This window comes from Protopterus annectens, chromosome 3.part0 (genome assembly GCF_019279795.1).
Source record: "Protopterus annectens isolate FY-2018-M chromosome 3.part0, PAN1.0, whole genome shotgun sequence".
Classification (NCBI taxonomy): domain Eukaryota; kingdom Metazoa; phylum Chordata; order Ceratodontiformes; family Protopteridae; genus Protopterus; species Protopterus annectens.
Window position 1 is genome coordinate 302,310,282 of NC_056731.1, and position 15,899 is coordinate 302,326,180.

The 15,899-nt window shown below is 42.6% G+C and overlaps 1 protein-coding gene across 1 annotated transcript in view; it reads left to right on the forward strand.

Moving 5' to 3' along the window:
- RBM33 (RNA binding motif protein 33) overlaps positions 1-15,899 on the forward strand; it is a 1,894,586-nt gene that overhangs the window by 1,545,088 nt on the left and 333,599 nt on the right. Inside the window, exon 16 of the mRNA XM_044064784.1 lies at positions 880-1,086. Within this exon, the coding sequence (XP_043920719.1) occupies positions 880-1,086 (207 nt within the window). The remainder of the gene's footprint in view (positions 1-879; positions 1,087-15,899) is intronic.

The following is a 15,899-nucleotide window of genomic DNA, read 5'->3' on the forward strand; positions in this document are numbered from 1 at the left end:
CTTCATAATTTTTGCAAAATGTCATATTTCTGTTGCAACCAGTAATATCCATCAGTTGTAATTTACAAAAAAATAATGCCCAAGTGCAGTACAGAATAATTTTCGGTCAAAGCCATAAAGATGTGGGGGATGTAGTTTAGTGCAGCAAGTTGCAGTACTATTTTGGTAGAGTTAAACACTTTAACACTGTAAAAATATAGGCATGTTGCATCTCATGATGAAGTCCTTCTGTTTTTATAAGCTGTGTGACTGGAGAATTGAAAGCTGCAATGTTGAGCACTGGGTATATTGAGACTAAGAAGAGGAAGGAGTGGTAGATATAAAGCACTACTAATTTATTTGTTGCCCCCCCCCCCCAAAAAAAAAAATAAAATAAGGACAGACAGAAGTTTTCTGAATGTGTGGAAATTATGGGCAGTTAAAATGCATAGAAGGGTAATGCTGTGGCACATTGCTTTGCACTGTATGGTTCTTCGGTTCAGTTCTCAACTGAAGTGTCTTCTGTGAAAAATTTGCATTTCTCCTTTGTGTCCATGTGGGTTTTCTGTGGGGCTTTGTTTTTCTCCGACTTCTCAAACTCAAGTTTTAAGTGAACTGCCAATCCTCTACATGAAGGGGGAGGATTGGTATGCAGCATGTGGTGTTTCTGCTTCATGCTGTAGGTTCTGACTCCCACATGACCTTGAACTGGATAAAGAGGGGCAGTGGAGAATGAATAAGAAAAAATGAATAAACTGTAATGGATCCAGTAAGTTTTTTGTCTGAAAGTTGCTTGCTCTGCCTTGCCAGAGTTAGGTTAGTTATGCTGCACATAGCAAATTACAGCACTGGCATAATTTGCATTGAATAGAACAGTGTTTTATTTTGTTTGTTTTTCAGCACATGGGAGAGAATATTATGTATTCCCATTTTGAGGGTGGACCCCAACAGTTACAGCTACAGCAGCCTCAGCTGCAGACACAACAGTTTCGGAAGGTCACATTGAAAAAAGGAGCAGCAGTCCAACCGCAACAGCAGATGACCTGTGCTCAGTCAGCATTGTTAGGACCAAGAAACACTTCTGGAAATCAGCAATTGCAAACAAAGGTAGAGATAAATCAGGAAATAGATTAAAATGTAATTGCAATCTGTTTTGTGTAGTCACAACTGCTGTTTTTCAGTTTTAAATTTCTTCTAAGTGTTCTTCCTGTCTGAACTATATGTTAGGACAATAACAGCACTGCCAGATAAGATTTGTAATACAGAAAAACAGCAACTTTTGCTGCGGTCAGTTTGATATACTTCAGCAGTAATAATTAATACTGGATTTACAATTTGCACACTACTTGGTCTGCGTGTGTGTGCGTGTGTATATATATATATATATATATATATGTACATATGTATATATATATATATATATATATATATATATATGTATATATGTGTGTGTGTGTGTGTGTGTATATATATATATATATATATATATATATATATATGTGTGTGTGTGTTTACTATCATTATTCTGTCTCAGTGAGGGTTGAGACCACCTGCGAGGTTCTACATCCCGAACAGTGGATTGTTGAACACCAACATTCCAGGCTGTCTAACCTTCTTGACCCATGGTAACACTGTTCCTGGGTCCATAGCGGTAGGGAGTTTAAAGGTTCGGTGTTTGTCAGGTATACCAGAATTCTGCATTCTGACTTCACAGAATTGCGTCAGTCATAGGATGACTCGAGCACCTGTGAGTCAGAATAATGATAGTAAACCTACACACACACATACAGTGGATATCAAAAGTTTACACACCCCTATTAAAATGCCAGGTTTTTGTGATATAAAAAAGGAGACCACAGTAAAGCATTTAAAAACTTTTCCCACCTTTAATGTGACCTATAACCTGTACAATTCAATTGAAGAACTAATCTGTTAGGGGAAAAAATAAAAAACATACAATAAGCTGGTTGGATAAGTGTGCACACCCTTAAAACTAATACTTTGTTGAAACACCTTTTAATTTAATTACAGCATTTTGTCTTCCTGGGTACAAACCTGCCATCAATTAGAGACTGATTAACCCCAAATAAAGTTCAGCTGTCCTAGTAGGATTTTTCTGACTGACATTTACTCAGTTGGCTGCTGCATCAAAAGCCATGGTTCACAGAGAGGTTACAAAACATTAAAGGGATCTCATTGTTGAAAGGTATTAGTCAGGAGATGGGTACAAAAAAATTTCCACAGCATTGGATGTACCATGGAACTCAGTGAAGACAGTCAATTAAAAAGTGGAGAAAATATGGGACAACAGTGACGTTGCAAAGAACTGGATGTCCCTTCAAAATTGATGAAAAGACAAAAACTGGTCAGGGAGGGTGCCAAGAGACCTACAGCAACATTGAAGGAGCTGCAGGAATTTCTGGCAAGTACTGGTTGTGTACTACATGTGACAACAGTCTCCCGTATTCTCCATATGTCTGGGCTATGTGGTAGGGTTGCAAGATGGAAGCCTTTTCTTACACAGAAAAACATCCAGGCTCAGCTAAAATTTGCAAAACAATACATCAAGCCTCCCAAATGCATGTGGGAAAATGTGTTATGGTCTGATGAGACCAAGGGTGAACTTTTTGGCCACAATTCCAAAAGGTACATTTGGTGCAAAAACAACTCTTTGCATCACTAAAAGAACACCATCCCCACTATGAAGCATGGTGGTGGCAGTGTCATGCTTTGGGGTTGTTTTTCTTCAGCTGTAACTGGGGCTTTAGTCAAGGTGGAGGGAATTATGAACAATTCCAAATACCAGTCACTGTTGGCCCAAAACCTTCAGTCATCTCGTAGAAATTGAAGATTAAGAGGAATTTCACCTTTCAGCATGGCAATGAGCCCAAGCATGCATCCAAATCAATAAAAGAATGGCTTCACCAGAAGAAAATTAAAGTTTTGGAATGGCCCAGCCCTAAATCCAGTAGAAAATCTGTGGGGTGACCTGAAGAGGACTGTGCACAAGAGATGCCCTCGCAATCTGACAGATTTGGAGAGCTTTTGAAAGGGAGGAAAGGCAAATATTGCAAAGTCAAGATGTCCCATGCTGATCGACTCCTACTCAAGAAGACTGAATGCTGTAATTAAATCTAAAGGTGCTTCAACACATTATTAGTTTAAGGGTGTGCACACTTATGCAACCAGCTAGTTGTTGTTGTTGTCTTTCGGCTTTTCCCGGTTAGGGGTCGCCACAGCGGAACTCCGGTCCGCTAATGATTGGCAGTAGATTTTCACGGTGCCGAGTTGCCAGCTTGACGCCCAACCTTCAACGAAGGCATGCCCATTCACACATGTCTTTCGAAACGCCACTCGACCCGCGGGGAGGACATGCAGACTCCACACAGAAGGCACTCCCCCCACACTAGCTGAGAATCGAACGGGAGAATATCTTGCTGTGAGGCAACAATGCTACCACTGCACCACCGTGGAAAAAGTAAAACATTTATGTATATATAAAAAAAACAAGTAAAACAAACATTTTTACTCTTATTTTTTATGTTTTTTATATTTTTTCCCCTAATAGATTTGTTTTTTCAATTGAATTGTACAGGTTATAGGTCACATTAAAGGTGGGAAAAGTTTTGAAATGATTTATTGTGGTCTGTGTGTGTGTGTGTGTGTGTGTGTGTGTGTGTGTGTATATATATATATATATATATATATATATATATATATATATATATATATATATATAAAATAAATTTTACTGGTTTTCTAGATTGCACATTTTAGAGTATTAGTCATCTTTTTTCAGTATAAATATGTGTGCATGTATATGACATACATATGTGTAAAACATTTATGGAAAAATAGCAAGCAGCAAGTATATAAATTCATAGGTATCTTTGTTTCTTTTTCCAGTTCTTATACACTCCTCTTGAGGAAGTAAGTACTGATGTGTGTAAAGTGTGATCCATGGTTATGCAGACAACGCTTTTCTTGATCATTTATAGTTACATCTTGCATACTATTACTGCTTTACTTTAGAGGATTTTTAGCATTTACTTCTTTTTGGGTGAGAGAGAGCGATAGCAGACTACATTAGTCCCTTCACTTCTGTCTGCCATAGAATTCTTCTGTACTGTTAACATGAGCTCATGAGGCATCCGCAGAGTTAACAACATAAGCTTTTTTATCACTGTTCCTAATAAAAAGCTTTGAGACTTGGTGATGGAGAGAAGACTTCACACTTATCAGTTTGTGTTGTTTTCTGGCTTATGTTTGTGAAGTTTGTAGTAGTGTTTATCTTTAATGATAAATTGCAGTCACACAAAAACTCACTGCAATTAAACAGTTTGTCAAAAAATCTAGTATTTATGCCTTTTCCTATTAGAACAGCTTTAGATGAAGTTCTTGAGGTGTTTTATAACTTCAGTGAGTCCGTCTGATATCGGCTAGAAATTTGCATGGAATACCGACTGAGGCACCAGGCAGGATTCTGAGTAGTAAATATCAAAAGATCACTCTTTAGTCCTGAAGTAGTGTTATTTGTGGATCATTTGACTAAATGTATACCAGAAAGGATGTACTGTCTTCCACAATTCTTTCATGTTGCCTTTACATTTAGCATTCAGTTACATTGAGGAAGAATATTACACCAGTTAATTGTAACATATGGAGTTTCTGAATTTAACCTTCAAAAGGAAAAAGGGAAGACTCTGGTAGTAAAAGGAGAAGGCATCACAGATGTTCTTCGTGTTTCACTGTTTCAGTTATTACATTTGGGTAATCTGCTGGCAGGTTGCCCTCAGTCAGCCTGAATAACAAAGTCTTGGGTCCTGCGTCGGTTGCTGTCTCCACTTCCATGACGTCAGGTCGTCAGGGGTATAAAACATGCAGCTGACGCCATTTTATTCAGTCTTTCTTGCCGCAATCCGACTACTGGAGTTCATAAAAAACGCAAAGAAAAAGACAGAGACAGACCATCGAGGTCCAACACCAACGATGAAGCTTCTCCTAAGCCAGTCGCCGGTTGGCCAGTACTCAGTGAGGCACTTTCGCAGCCCCTGATACCCGCTACTTTTGGGTCGCAGGCCTCTACCGAGACCCATTCGGAGTCAGGTATGCCGCGAGTATCTCAGAGTATTGAACCCGCGGATGTCTCTCCCTTGGATGGGTCTGGAGCTGCTGATCAGGCACAGGCTTCTGAGGGTGTTTTCAGGCCTTAACATTTTTATATTAAACCAACGCCAGCAACAAAAACAAGGTCAAAAACAACTTCTATGTCTAAAAAACTGACGCATGAGCCATGTGTTCGGGCCCATGTGCCTAAAAAACAAATCAAAATGGCTGAGGATTTAATTACCTTGTTCAGGAGTTCCCAACTCCCCCCCCCCCCCCCCCTGCTGCTAATAGGCCTAGGCAAGGCACTGATTATGAATCTTCAGATAAGGTTTCCATTTCTTCTGATTCCTCTTCTGATCAGGAATTTTCTATTCCACCCTATGAAGATTCTGATGCAAAGGAATCCATCCCATCTGCATCTCCTCCTCAGGATTACTCTTTCGGAGAGACTTTGCATACTTTAAGGGAACATTTTCACTGGGAGAGTCAGGACTTCTCTGAATCAAAAAAGAGGCTTAGGGATTTCCTTCTTCTTCCTTAGCATAGGCCTTTGGCAATACCTCCTGTATTAGACATTGTGGATGATGTGTTCTTGGAATCAAGCATGGCTCCTGATTTCCTGCCTCCGGCTCCTAGTAAGCCAGACAGATATTACAGGGTTCCTGACTCCCACAAATTTCTTTTCAAAAATCCTGCTGCTGATCCTGAGACTATTTCTCAGGGTCCCAAGGGTGTAAAGGCCTCTACAGCCAAAAACCCTACTCCTGATAGAGATTCCAGGGCGCTGGATAGATGGGGTAAGAAGGTTTATACGTCTGCAACCTTGGCAATCAGGGATTTAAACTGCCAGTTTCATATGCTTAAATATCAACAGCATGTTATGGGCATACTGAAACAGAAAATTATGTTGATTTCTAATTGTGTGGAAAATAAAGAGTTCCAGGAATTATTGCATTCAGCAGAACAAGTTGAAAAGCATACTTTGCAATGTGGTTTTGATTCCTTGGAGGCCTCTTGTAGGGCTGCCGTTACTGGATCTGTGATTAGAAGGCATGCCTGGCTCAAGGAGCAAAATCTGCCTGATCATGTTAAAGCTAAATTGTTGGATGCTTCTTTGCAGCATGATACTCTGTTTGGTAATAAGGCAGAAGAGGTTTTAAAGAAAATGGAAGACAAAGCAAAATCTATGCAAACTGTAAAAGATGTCTTGCAAGTTCAGCCACCCAGGTTCAGTAGGCACTGGCCTACTAAAAATTGGTCCTTTCCTGTGTCCAGCAGAGCCACTCAGGGCAAATCCAGGTGCTCAAGAGGCTCCAGGTACCAATCACAGGTTCATACAGGTCAAAGCAATGGGGTGCCTCCACCTCCAAATCTGGAGAAAACAAAGCACAGCCCTACAGTAAGCAGTCTCATTGACTTTCCTCTACCATCACCAAGCATTTATCTTTTGGCAGCCCCCTTGGGGGGAAAACTAGCGCTTCATGCTCAAAATTGGCAGTTAATTACCTAGGAGAACTGGGTATTAAACATAGTATCCCAGGGTTACAGATTTCATTTCCATACTTGGGCAATTCCAAACAGATGGCCGGATCTGCCACAAAACCAGTGGGCAGAAGCCCAGAAACAAGTTATGTCCCTCCTGAATATGGGGGCTATTCAACCGGTACCAGAAAAGGAAAAAGGACAAGGTTTTTATTCAAGACTTTTCCTGGTACCCAGAAAAGACAATTCATGGAGTCCAATACTGGACTTAACGATTTTGAACACGTTCCTGGACATTCCAAAGTTCAACATGCTGACTTTACAACAGCTACCGCCTATGCTAGGCAGGAATGCTTGGTTAGTAACTCTAGACTTAAAAGAGGCATACCTGCATATCGCAATAAGGTAATCATGCAGAAGATACCTCCGCTTCAAAGCAGGTTTTTTGCATTACCAGTTCTCTGCACTGCCCTTTGGCTTATCTACTGCACTCAGGGTCTTTACAAAGTGCCCTGCACCAGTAATTGCATTCTGCAGACAAAGAAGCATACAAATCTATCCTTATCTGGATGATTGTCTCATTCAAGCAGAGGACAAGGACACACTTCTTCAACATCTGGCATTTGTAAAAAGGCTTCTAGCATGCCTAGGGTACACCATAAATGAAAAGGAATCACAACTGGTACCCTCTCAAATAATTACATTCCTGGGTGCAAGCTTGAATACAACTGCCCAGATGGCTTACCTCATGCCAGACAAACAAAGGCAACTGACAACATACTTTGAACAAATGACAACAAAACCCCAGTTATCTGCAAGACCAATTCTGCAGGCTTTGGGGTTCATGGCATCCTGCATTCTACTAATTCCATATGCGAGACTGCATATGAGGAAACTTCAGTGGTACCTAAAAAGTTTATGGAGTCAACATTGTCACAGTCTGGAAACAATAATTCCTCTCATTCCCTGCCTACAACAGGAGTTTCTTTGGTGGGCAGAGACATGTCACCAAAACAAGGGACTGTCATTCACTCTACCCCCTGCCACTCAAACCCTAACTATAGACGCATCAGTCTATGCTTGGGGGGCCCACCTGGCAGGGAGATGCATTCAGGGCAAATGGAGGCCAAACCAAATGCATCTGCATATCAACCAGAAAGAGATGCTAGCTGTTCAGAATGCTCTGACAGCCTTCAAGAATTTACTTCATCCAGGACAACTACTGATAAAGATGGACAACACCACAGTTATGTGGTACATAAACAAGCAGTGGGGTACACATTCCTACCCCCTTTGCAGACTATTCATGGCCTTGTGGAACACAGCCTTGACTTACCAAATACATCTTCAAGCTCAATTCCTGCCAGGAAAGCCAAATACTCTGGCAGACGACCTAAGCAGAAATCTTATGGACCTGTACGAATGGAAACTGGATCCACATATCTTCAGCATGTTAACACAGAAATGGGGGAGCCCAGACATAGATCTATTTGCCTCTCCCCAAAATTATCAGTTGGACAAATTCTGCACAACAACTCATCACAAAAAAGCATGGAAAGTGGATGGGCTATCCTTCAGCTGGAAAAAACTATCAGTCTATGCCTTTCCCCCTCTGCCTCTACTCTCCAAGGTCTTACTAAAAGTCAGACAGGAAAAACCAAAAATGATCCTAATTGCTCCGGACTGGCCTCACCAGCACTGGTACCCACTTCTAAGGAATATGTCTCACTTTCCTCCATGGTACCTGCCTCAGATACCTTATCTACTGTCTCAGCAGAACTGTCGAATTCTGCACACTCCGCTCCAAACTCTGAATCTTGCAGCATGGCTAATCAACTAATTATTCAAACTACACCTCTCAGTAAATCTGTGATGGATGTCATTTTGGAAGCCAGAAGGCCTAGTACTTGAAAGTCTTATGCTGATAAATGGAAGAGATTCTGTGCTTGGAACCAAACAAGGAATAGACACAGCAGAGCCCGATATTCCTCAGATTTTACAATATTTGACTGAGATGCTTGACAAGGGCCTATCTTTTTCTTCAATAAAAATCCATGCCTCTGCCATCTCGGCTCATTACAACACAGAGCCTCCCCTCTTTTCTCATCCTCTGCTTAAACAGTATCTTAGATGGGCCAAAAATTTAAGGCCTCCCAGAAAATCACCAACTCCTGCATGGGACCTCAATTTTGTGCTGGAAAAACTCACCCTGCCTCCTTTTGAACCAGCAGCTACTGCGGATATAAAATTTCTGTCTTGGAAAACAGCTTTTCTCTTGGCAGTCACTTCAGCAAGAAGGGTTTCAGAACTACAGGCTCTCATGGCAGTGGAGCCTTTTATTGCATTTTACCTGGACAGGGTGTCCCTCAGGACCAATCCTTCTTTTATGCCTAAGGTGGTATCCAGTGTGGCTCTTAACCAGACCATTCACCTGCCAACATTTTACCCAAATCCGCAGAACAAGGGGGAGTGGATTCTGCATTCATTGGATGTACACAGACAACTAAGATTCTACTTAAACAGGCCCAAATCTTTAAGAAAGTCTGAGCAACTACTTGTAGCATTTGCTGTAGGGTCAGAGGGGGAAGGCTATATCAAAGCAGACTATTTCTAAGTGGATATGCCACTGCATTCGTCTCTTCTGTTTGCACCATGGTAAACCTGCGTCCAAGGGAATCAGATCACAGTCCACCAGGGCTGCCTCTACTTCAGCAGCTTTTCTCAGAGCGGTCCCAACAAAAGACATTCTTGAAGCAGCTACTTGGAGCTCTGTTCATACCTTCACAAAGCATTATCATTTACCTCTCTTCTCCAAATCTAGGGCAGGCTTTGCCACTGCAGTCCTGCAGGGCCTTATAGCCACTCCTAATGCTGTTTAGTTCCATCCTCCCATCCATAGCTTTGGGATTCTACCCAAATGTAATGACTGCAAAAGTGAAACACGAAGAACATAGTACAGTTGTGTACACTTACCATAAATGTAGATGTTCGAGATTATTCACTGTTGCATTCCGGGTTATCCACCCGCCATCCCCCTTTCTATACCTCTTCTTTCCTTCACTATACTCAAAAGCCTTTGTGGTGTGTTTGCTTTTAGTTGAAGGAAAAGTTTGTTTCTAAAAATGCATTTATATATTTACTGTTTATTTATATATATATTTTTGCTCCCCATTTGGGGGGCACCTGACATCTGGGGCAAGAAAAACTGAGTAAAATGGTGTCGGCTGCATGTTTTATACCCCTGACGACCTGGCGTCATGGAAGTGGAGACAGCAACCGATGCAGGACTCAAGACTTTGTTATTCAGGCCGACTGAGGGCTACCTGCCAGCAGATTACCCAAAAGTAATGACTGCAACAGTGAATACACTCGAACATCTACATTTATGGTAAGTGTACACAACTGTACTTTCTTCCCCCTTTTTTTTTACGGATCGAGGATAAAATGCAAGTTTCTCAAAAGCTTAAGACACATCCTTCATATAAGTGTCTTGAGGAGAGATCATCCATTACCAAAGATGCTGTGCGCTTACACATTCAAAGTACTTCGGTGAAGACTCTCACTGGTCTTCCCATAAATGTGCTCTTTCACGTATTCTGAGAATGTAGACTTTTCCAGGAGATTAATCTGTTTGTACACAATATACATGTCCAGGAAATTTAATTGTGGTTTTATAGTTCTCTTCCTGTTCTTCCACTGTCTTCCTTGCCCTGCCTTTCCTTCTGAAGGTTGAAATTGATGACTATATCTCTAGACGTGTGTGCATTTTATGAACATTTTTTGTAGTACTCTTCTATTTGAAAATTTGCTGTTAAGATGATAGTCTCACTCAGCCATACTTTTACCAGTTCGCTCCGTTATTTTACCTTTTTCATTCACTAATAGTTTTAATAAAGTCATCTGACAGATGTTCATCGTGTTTCACTGTTGCAGTCATGACTGTAGGGTTCTCCCCTGCCGGCAGGCAGTCCTCGGTCGGCCAGAATCCCAAAGTCTGGGTCCGGCGTCGGCTGTTCAACCATGCTCCCTGACGTCAGAGCGCCAGGAGTACAAAGCTGACAGCCGACGCCATCTTCTCCAGTCTTTCTTGCCGTGCGGTGATAGCAGTTCGCAAGTGCCGGTCGGCTGACTCCTGACGATTTTTTCTGATAAACTTCAGTCCGAAGATTTTCTTTTCCACTCAAAGCTAAGTACCCCGTTGGGGAAACTTTTTCTTGCTCCACTCCGATGTCAGAAAAAGTTAATAATTGTATTTCATGTGGGAAGCAAATACCTCATAAGGATTTTCATTCTTACTGTATTCCTTGCTTAGGCCCTGACCACGACGTAGCTAGTTGTCGGTTTTGTGCTAGATTCAATCAACGTACAATTAAGCGAAGGTACGATTTTGCTTTTCATTACTTTGGTAGGTGCTTTAACTACAAAATGTCGTCGGATACGGTTCTGGCTCCCGGAGTTCACAAACGTCGCAAGGATAAAGACAGGCCTCCGAGGTCCAAATCTGATGATAGCGCACAAGCGGAGCCAGCTTCAGGTTCGGAAGTCATCAGTGAGGTGCTTTTGCAGCCCCTGTCGTCGGCCATTTCAGAACCGATGGCCGAAACGGACTCTCATGAGGAGCCAACCAGGCCTTTAAATATTTCTATTGCAGGACCTTCGGACAATGCTCCTTCGGATGGGTCCGGAGCCGCTGTGCAGGTACCGGCTTCCGAAGGGGTTTTCAGGCCTACTCAGCTTCTAATAAAGGCAAAGCCAAAGACAAAGGCAAAGACTCCTTCTAAATCAAAGACTGCAACACAGGCCTCTTCTGAACTGGCTCCCAAGTCACAGAAACAGTTACTCAAGATGGCGGAGGATTTACTTACTATGATTAGGGGTTCACATCCCCCTCCAGATAAAAGGCCAAGGCAGGATGTGTATTATGATTTCTCTGATCAGGCTTCTGTTTCTTCAGTTTCTTCTTCTGACCAGGAATATTCTTTCCCTCCTTATGAGGATTCTGATGCTGAGGAATCCATTCCTTCAGCTTCTCCCCCTTAGGATTTCTCTTTTGGGGAAACTTTGCATGAAATGAGGGAACATTTCCACTGGGAAGGACAGGAGTATTCGGAATCTCTTCCCCAACATAGACCCCTGGCTATTCCTCCTGTTTTGGATATTGTGGATGATGCCTTTTCGGAGGCTAACTTAACCCCTGACTCTTTTCCTCCTGCTCCTGTTAAGCCTGATAGATATTACAGGGTTCCTGATTCCCACCAGTTTTTATACAAGAACCCTTCTGCTGACCCTGAAACCATTTCTCAGGGTCCTAAGGGAGTTAAGGCCGCTTCTGCTAAAAATCCCATTCCTACTGAAAAGGATTCTCGATCCTTAGAAAGATGGGGCAAAAAAGTGTACACTTCTGCTACTTTGTCCATTAGAGCTTTAAACTGTCAGTTTCATATGCTGAAATACCAGCAATTTCTCTTGTCTGTTTTAAAGCAAAAGCTTACTTCCATTTCTGCCTGTGCAGATGATAAGGAATTACAGGACTTATTGCATGCCACTGAACAAGTTGGGAAGCATGGTTTACACTGTGGATTTGATGCCTTGGAGGCTTCTTGTAGGGCTGCTGCCTCCGGCACAGTCATTAGAAGGCATGCATGGCTAAAGGAACAAAATTTGCCTGAACAAGTAAAGGCTAAATTATTGGATGCTCCTGTTAAGCATAATGTTTTGTTTGGATCAAAAGCTGAAGAGGTGATTAAAAAGATGGAGGATAAGGCGAAATCCATGCAAACAGTTAAAGATTTCTTACAAGTACAACCACCTAGATTTAGCAGGAATTGGCCTTCGAAAAATTGGTCCTTTCCCACTTCAGACAGGCCTCAGAGGGATAGATATAGATGCTCCAGAGGAAGGCCTCAAACACAAGCTTCTTATAGACCAAGACAGTGGACTGCTTCCACCCCTAGGGGAGGAGAGGACAGGTCACAAACTCAAAGGAAACAAACTCAATGACTCCCTCTGTTGGGCTACAGGAACTTCTTGCCTGGAAGCCCCTCTCGGAGGAAAACTCTCTCTTTTATCAAAATTGGACTCAAATAACCCAAGACAAGTGGGTTTTGGATGTGGTTTTAAGAGGTTACAAATTCCATTTTCATACCTTGCCAAGGCCAAGCGGATGGCCAGACCTTCCAAAACATCAATGGACGGAGGCCTTAAACCAGGTGGAAGCTCTTTTGGCTATGAATGCCATAGAACTGGTTCCACTTTCAGAGATGGGACAAGGTTTTTACTCAGGGCTCTTTCTAGTCCCCAGGAAGCAAAACTCATGGAGACCCATTCTGGATCTGTCGGTCTTGAACACCTTTCTAGAGATTCCGAAATTCAAGATGCTTACTCTACAGCAGCTACTTCCAGTGCTGTCCAAAGATGCATGGATGGTAACTTTGGATTTAAAGGAGGCATATTTACACATTCCCATCAGGCAGGATCGCAGAAAATACCTCAAGTTCAAGGCCGGATCGAGGCACTTTCAATTCTCTGCGCTGCCCTTTGGATTGTCTACTGTGCCCAGGGTCTTCACCAAATGCCTGGCTCCAGTAGTAGCTTACTGCAGACTCAAGGGAATTCAAATTTACCCTTATCTGGACGATTGTCTAATTCAGGCAGACAGCAAGGATGTCTTACTCCAGCATCTAGAATTTGTACAGAACCTCCTCAAGTTCCTGGGATTCTCTGTAAACATAAAAAGTCAAATTTGACACCATCACAACAGATAACTTTTCTGGGTGCTCTTCTAAACACCACAACCCAGATGGCATTTCTGACATCCGAAAAACAATTACAGCTGGCTTCAACTTTCAAAACCTTGGCAACTTTAACTCAACTATCTGCAAGGAAATTCCTGCAGGCTTTGGGTTACATGGCCTCCTGCATCCTTCTCGTACCATATGCAAGACTACACATGAGGAAAATACAGTGGTACCTAAAAAGTGTATGGTCTCAGCATTGCCACAGTTTAGACATACTGATCTCCATCCTTCCTTGCCTTCAAAAGGAATTTCTTTGGTGGTCCAGGGCATGTGCTCTAAACAAAGGGAAACCCTTCCATCTGCCTCCTGCCACTCAGATTCTAACCACGGACGCCTCGGATTATGCTTGGGGAGCCCATTTTCAGGGCAACTGTCTGCAGGGCCTTTGGACAGAGGATCAGAAGCACCTGCATATCAATTTAAAGGAAATGTTAGCCTTTCAGAAAGCTCTATTGGCCTTCAGGAATCTTTTACAACCTGGACAACTACTAATACGGACAGACAACACCACAGTTATGTGGTACATAAACAAGCAAGGGGGATCTCATTCCTACCCCCTTTGCAGACACAGCTCTAGCTTGCAGTCTGGATCTTCAAGCTCAGTTTCTACCAGGGAAACAAAACTTCCTGGCAGACAGTCTGAGCAGAAACCTTTCGGATCCACATGAGTGGATGCTGGACATCAAAATATTCAGGATGATAACAGCAGTCTGGGGATGTCCTCACATAGACCTCTTTGCATCCCATCTCAATCATCAACTACAGAATCTTTGCACCAGGACTTTCCACAGAGAAGCTTGGAAAGTGGATGCCCTGTCATTCAGTTGGAGGAACCTCTCGGGATATGCCTTTCCGCCTCTTCCTCTTCTTCCATGGGTCTTATTGAAGATAAAACAGGACAAGCCCAAGATGATAATCTTGCTGGCTCTAAATTGGCCTCGGCAGTTTTGGTATCCAACTCTATAAAACCTATGTCTGGAGCCCCCTTGGGTTTTACCTCAGTCTCCGAACCTTGTGTCCCAACATCAGGGTCAGGTTCTACACTCTCATGTCAGAACTCTCAGCCTGGCGGCCTGGTAATTTAAGGCCTTTGATTTCTTCTTTCCTACCCAAGCAGGTTATGGATGTCATTTTAGAAGCCAGACGTCCTAGCACTCGAAAATCTTATGCAGGAAAATGGAAAAGATTTTGTTCCTGGATGCAGGCTCAGGATTCTGATCCTCTTCTTCCTAACATTACCTTAATTTTACTTTACTTGACAGATCTCTTACATAAGGGTCTCTCTTTCTCTTCCATTAAGATACATGCCTCTGCTATTTCTGCTCATTATAATACAGACCCTCCCATCTTTTCCCACTAGCTCATGAGACAGTTTCTCAGAGGAGCTAAGAACTTAAGACCTCCTAGATCTCCTCCCATTCCTGCTTGGGATCTCAACTATGTTTTGGAAAAACTAACCTTGCCTCCTTTTGAGCCTGCTGCCTCTTCTGACATCAAGATTTTATCTTGGAAGACAGCTATCTTGTTAGCCCTACCCTCTGCCAGGAGAGTTTCGGAGTTACAAGCTCTTATGGCTGTGGAACCTTATATTATTTTTCATCAAGACAGGGTATCTTTGAGGACTAATCCTACCTTCATGCCTAAGGTGGTTTCCAAAGTGGCTTTAAATCAAACTATCCACTTGCCAACCTTTTTCCCCACTCCTCAAAATAAAGGGGAAAGGATCTTACATTCCTTGGATGTACACAGACAACTATGTTTTTACCTGGACAGAACCAAGGACATCAGAAAATCAGAACAATTGTTTGTTTCTTATGCTTCAAGTTCCTAAGGTAAAGCCATTTCAAAACAGACCATTTCTAAATGGATTGCTCATGGAATCAGATTTTGTTATTCACACCATGGAAAGCAAATCCCAGGGAGTATACGGACTCATTCCACCAGAGCTGCTGCCACTTCTGCGGCCTTCCTCAGGGGAGTTCCTACCAAAGACATTTTGGAAGCTGCAACTTGGAGTTCAGTGCATACTTTTTCTAAGCACTACAATCTACCTCTCTACTCTAAGTCTAGGGCAGGCTTTGCCTCTGCAGTCTTGCAGGGCCTTTTAGCCGCCCCTTATTCTTTATGACCACCTCCCTTTCTTTCAGCTTTGGGATTCTACCCTACAGTCATGACTGCAACAGTGAAACACTGTGAACATAGTACAGTTGTGTACACCTACCATAAATGTGGATGTTCGAGTGTCTTCACTGTTGCAGTCTGGGTTTCCCTCCCTCCTGTCCCCTCTTATTTTTACTTTTGTGTAGTTCCTTTTTTCACCATTCTTCTGAGGGGTATTTGCAAAGGTTATGGGACCTTTTTCATTTTGGGACTCCTGACATCTGGGGCAAGAAAAACTGGAGAAGATGGCTTCGGCTGTCAGCTTTGTACTCCTGGCGCTCTGACGTCAGGGAGCATGGTTGAACAGCCGACGCCGGACCCAGACTTTGGGATTCTGGCCGATCGAGGACTGCCTGCCGGCAGGGGAGAACC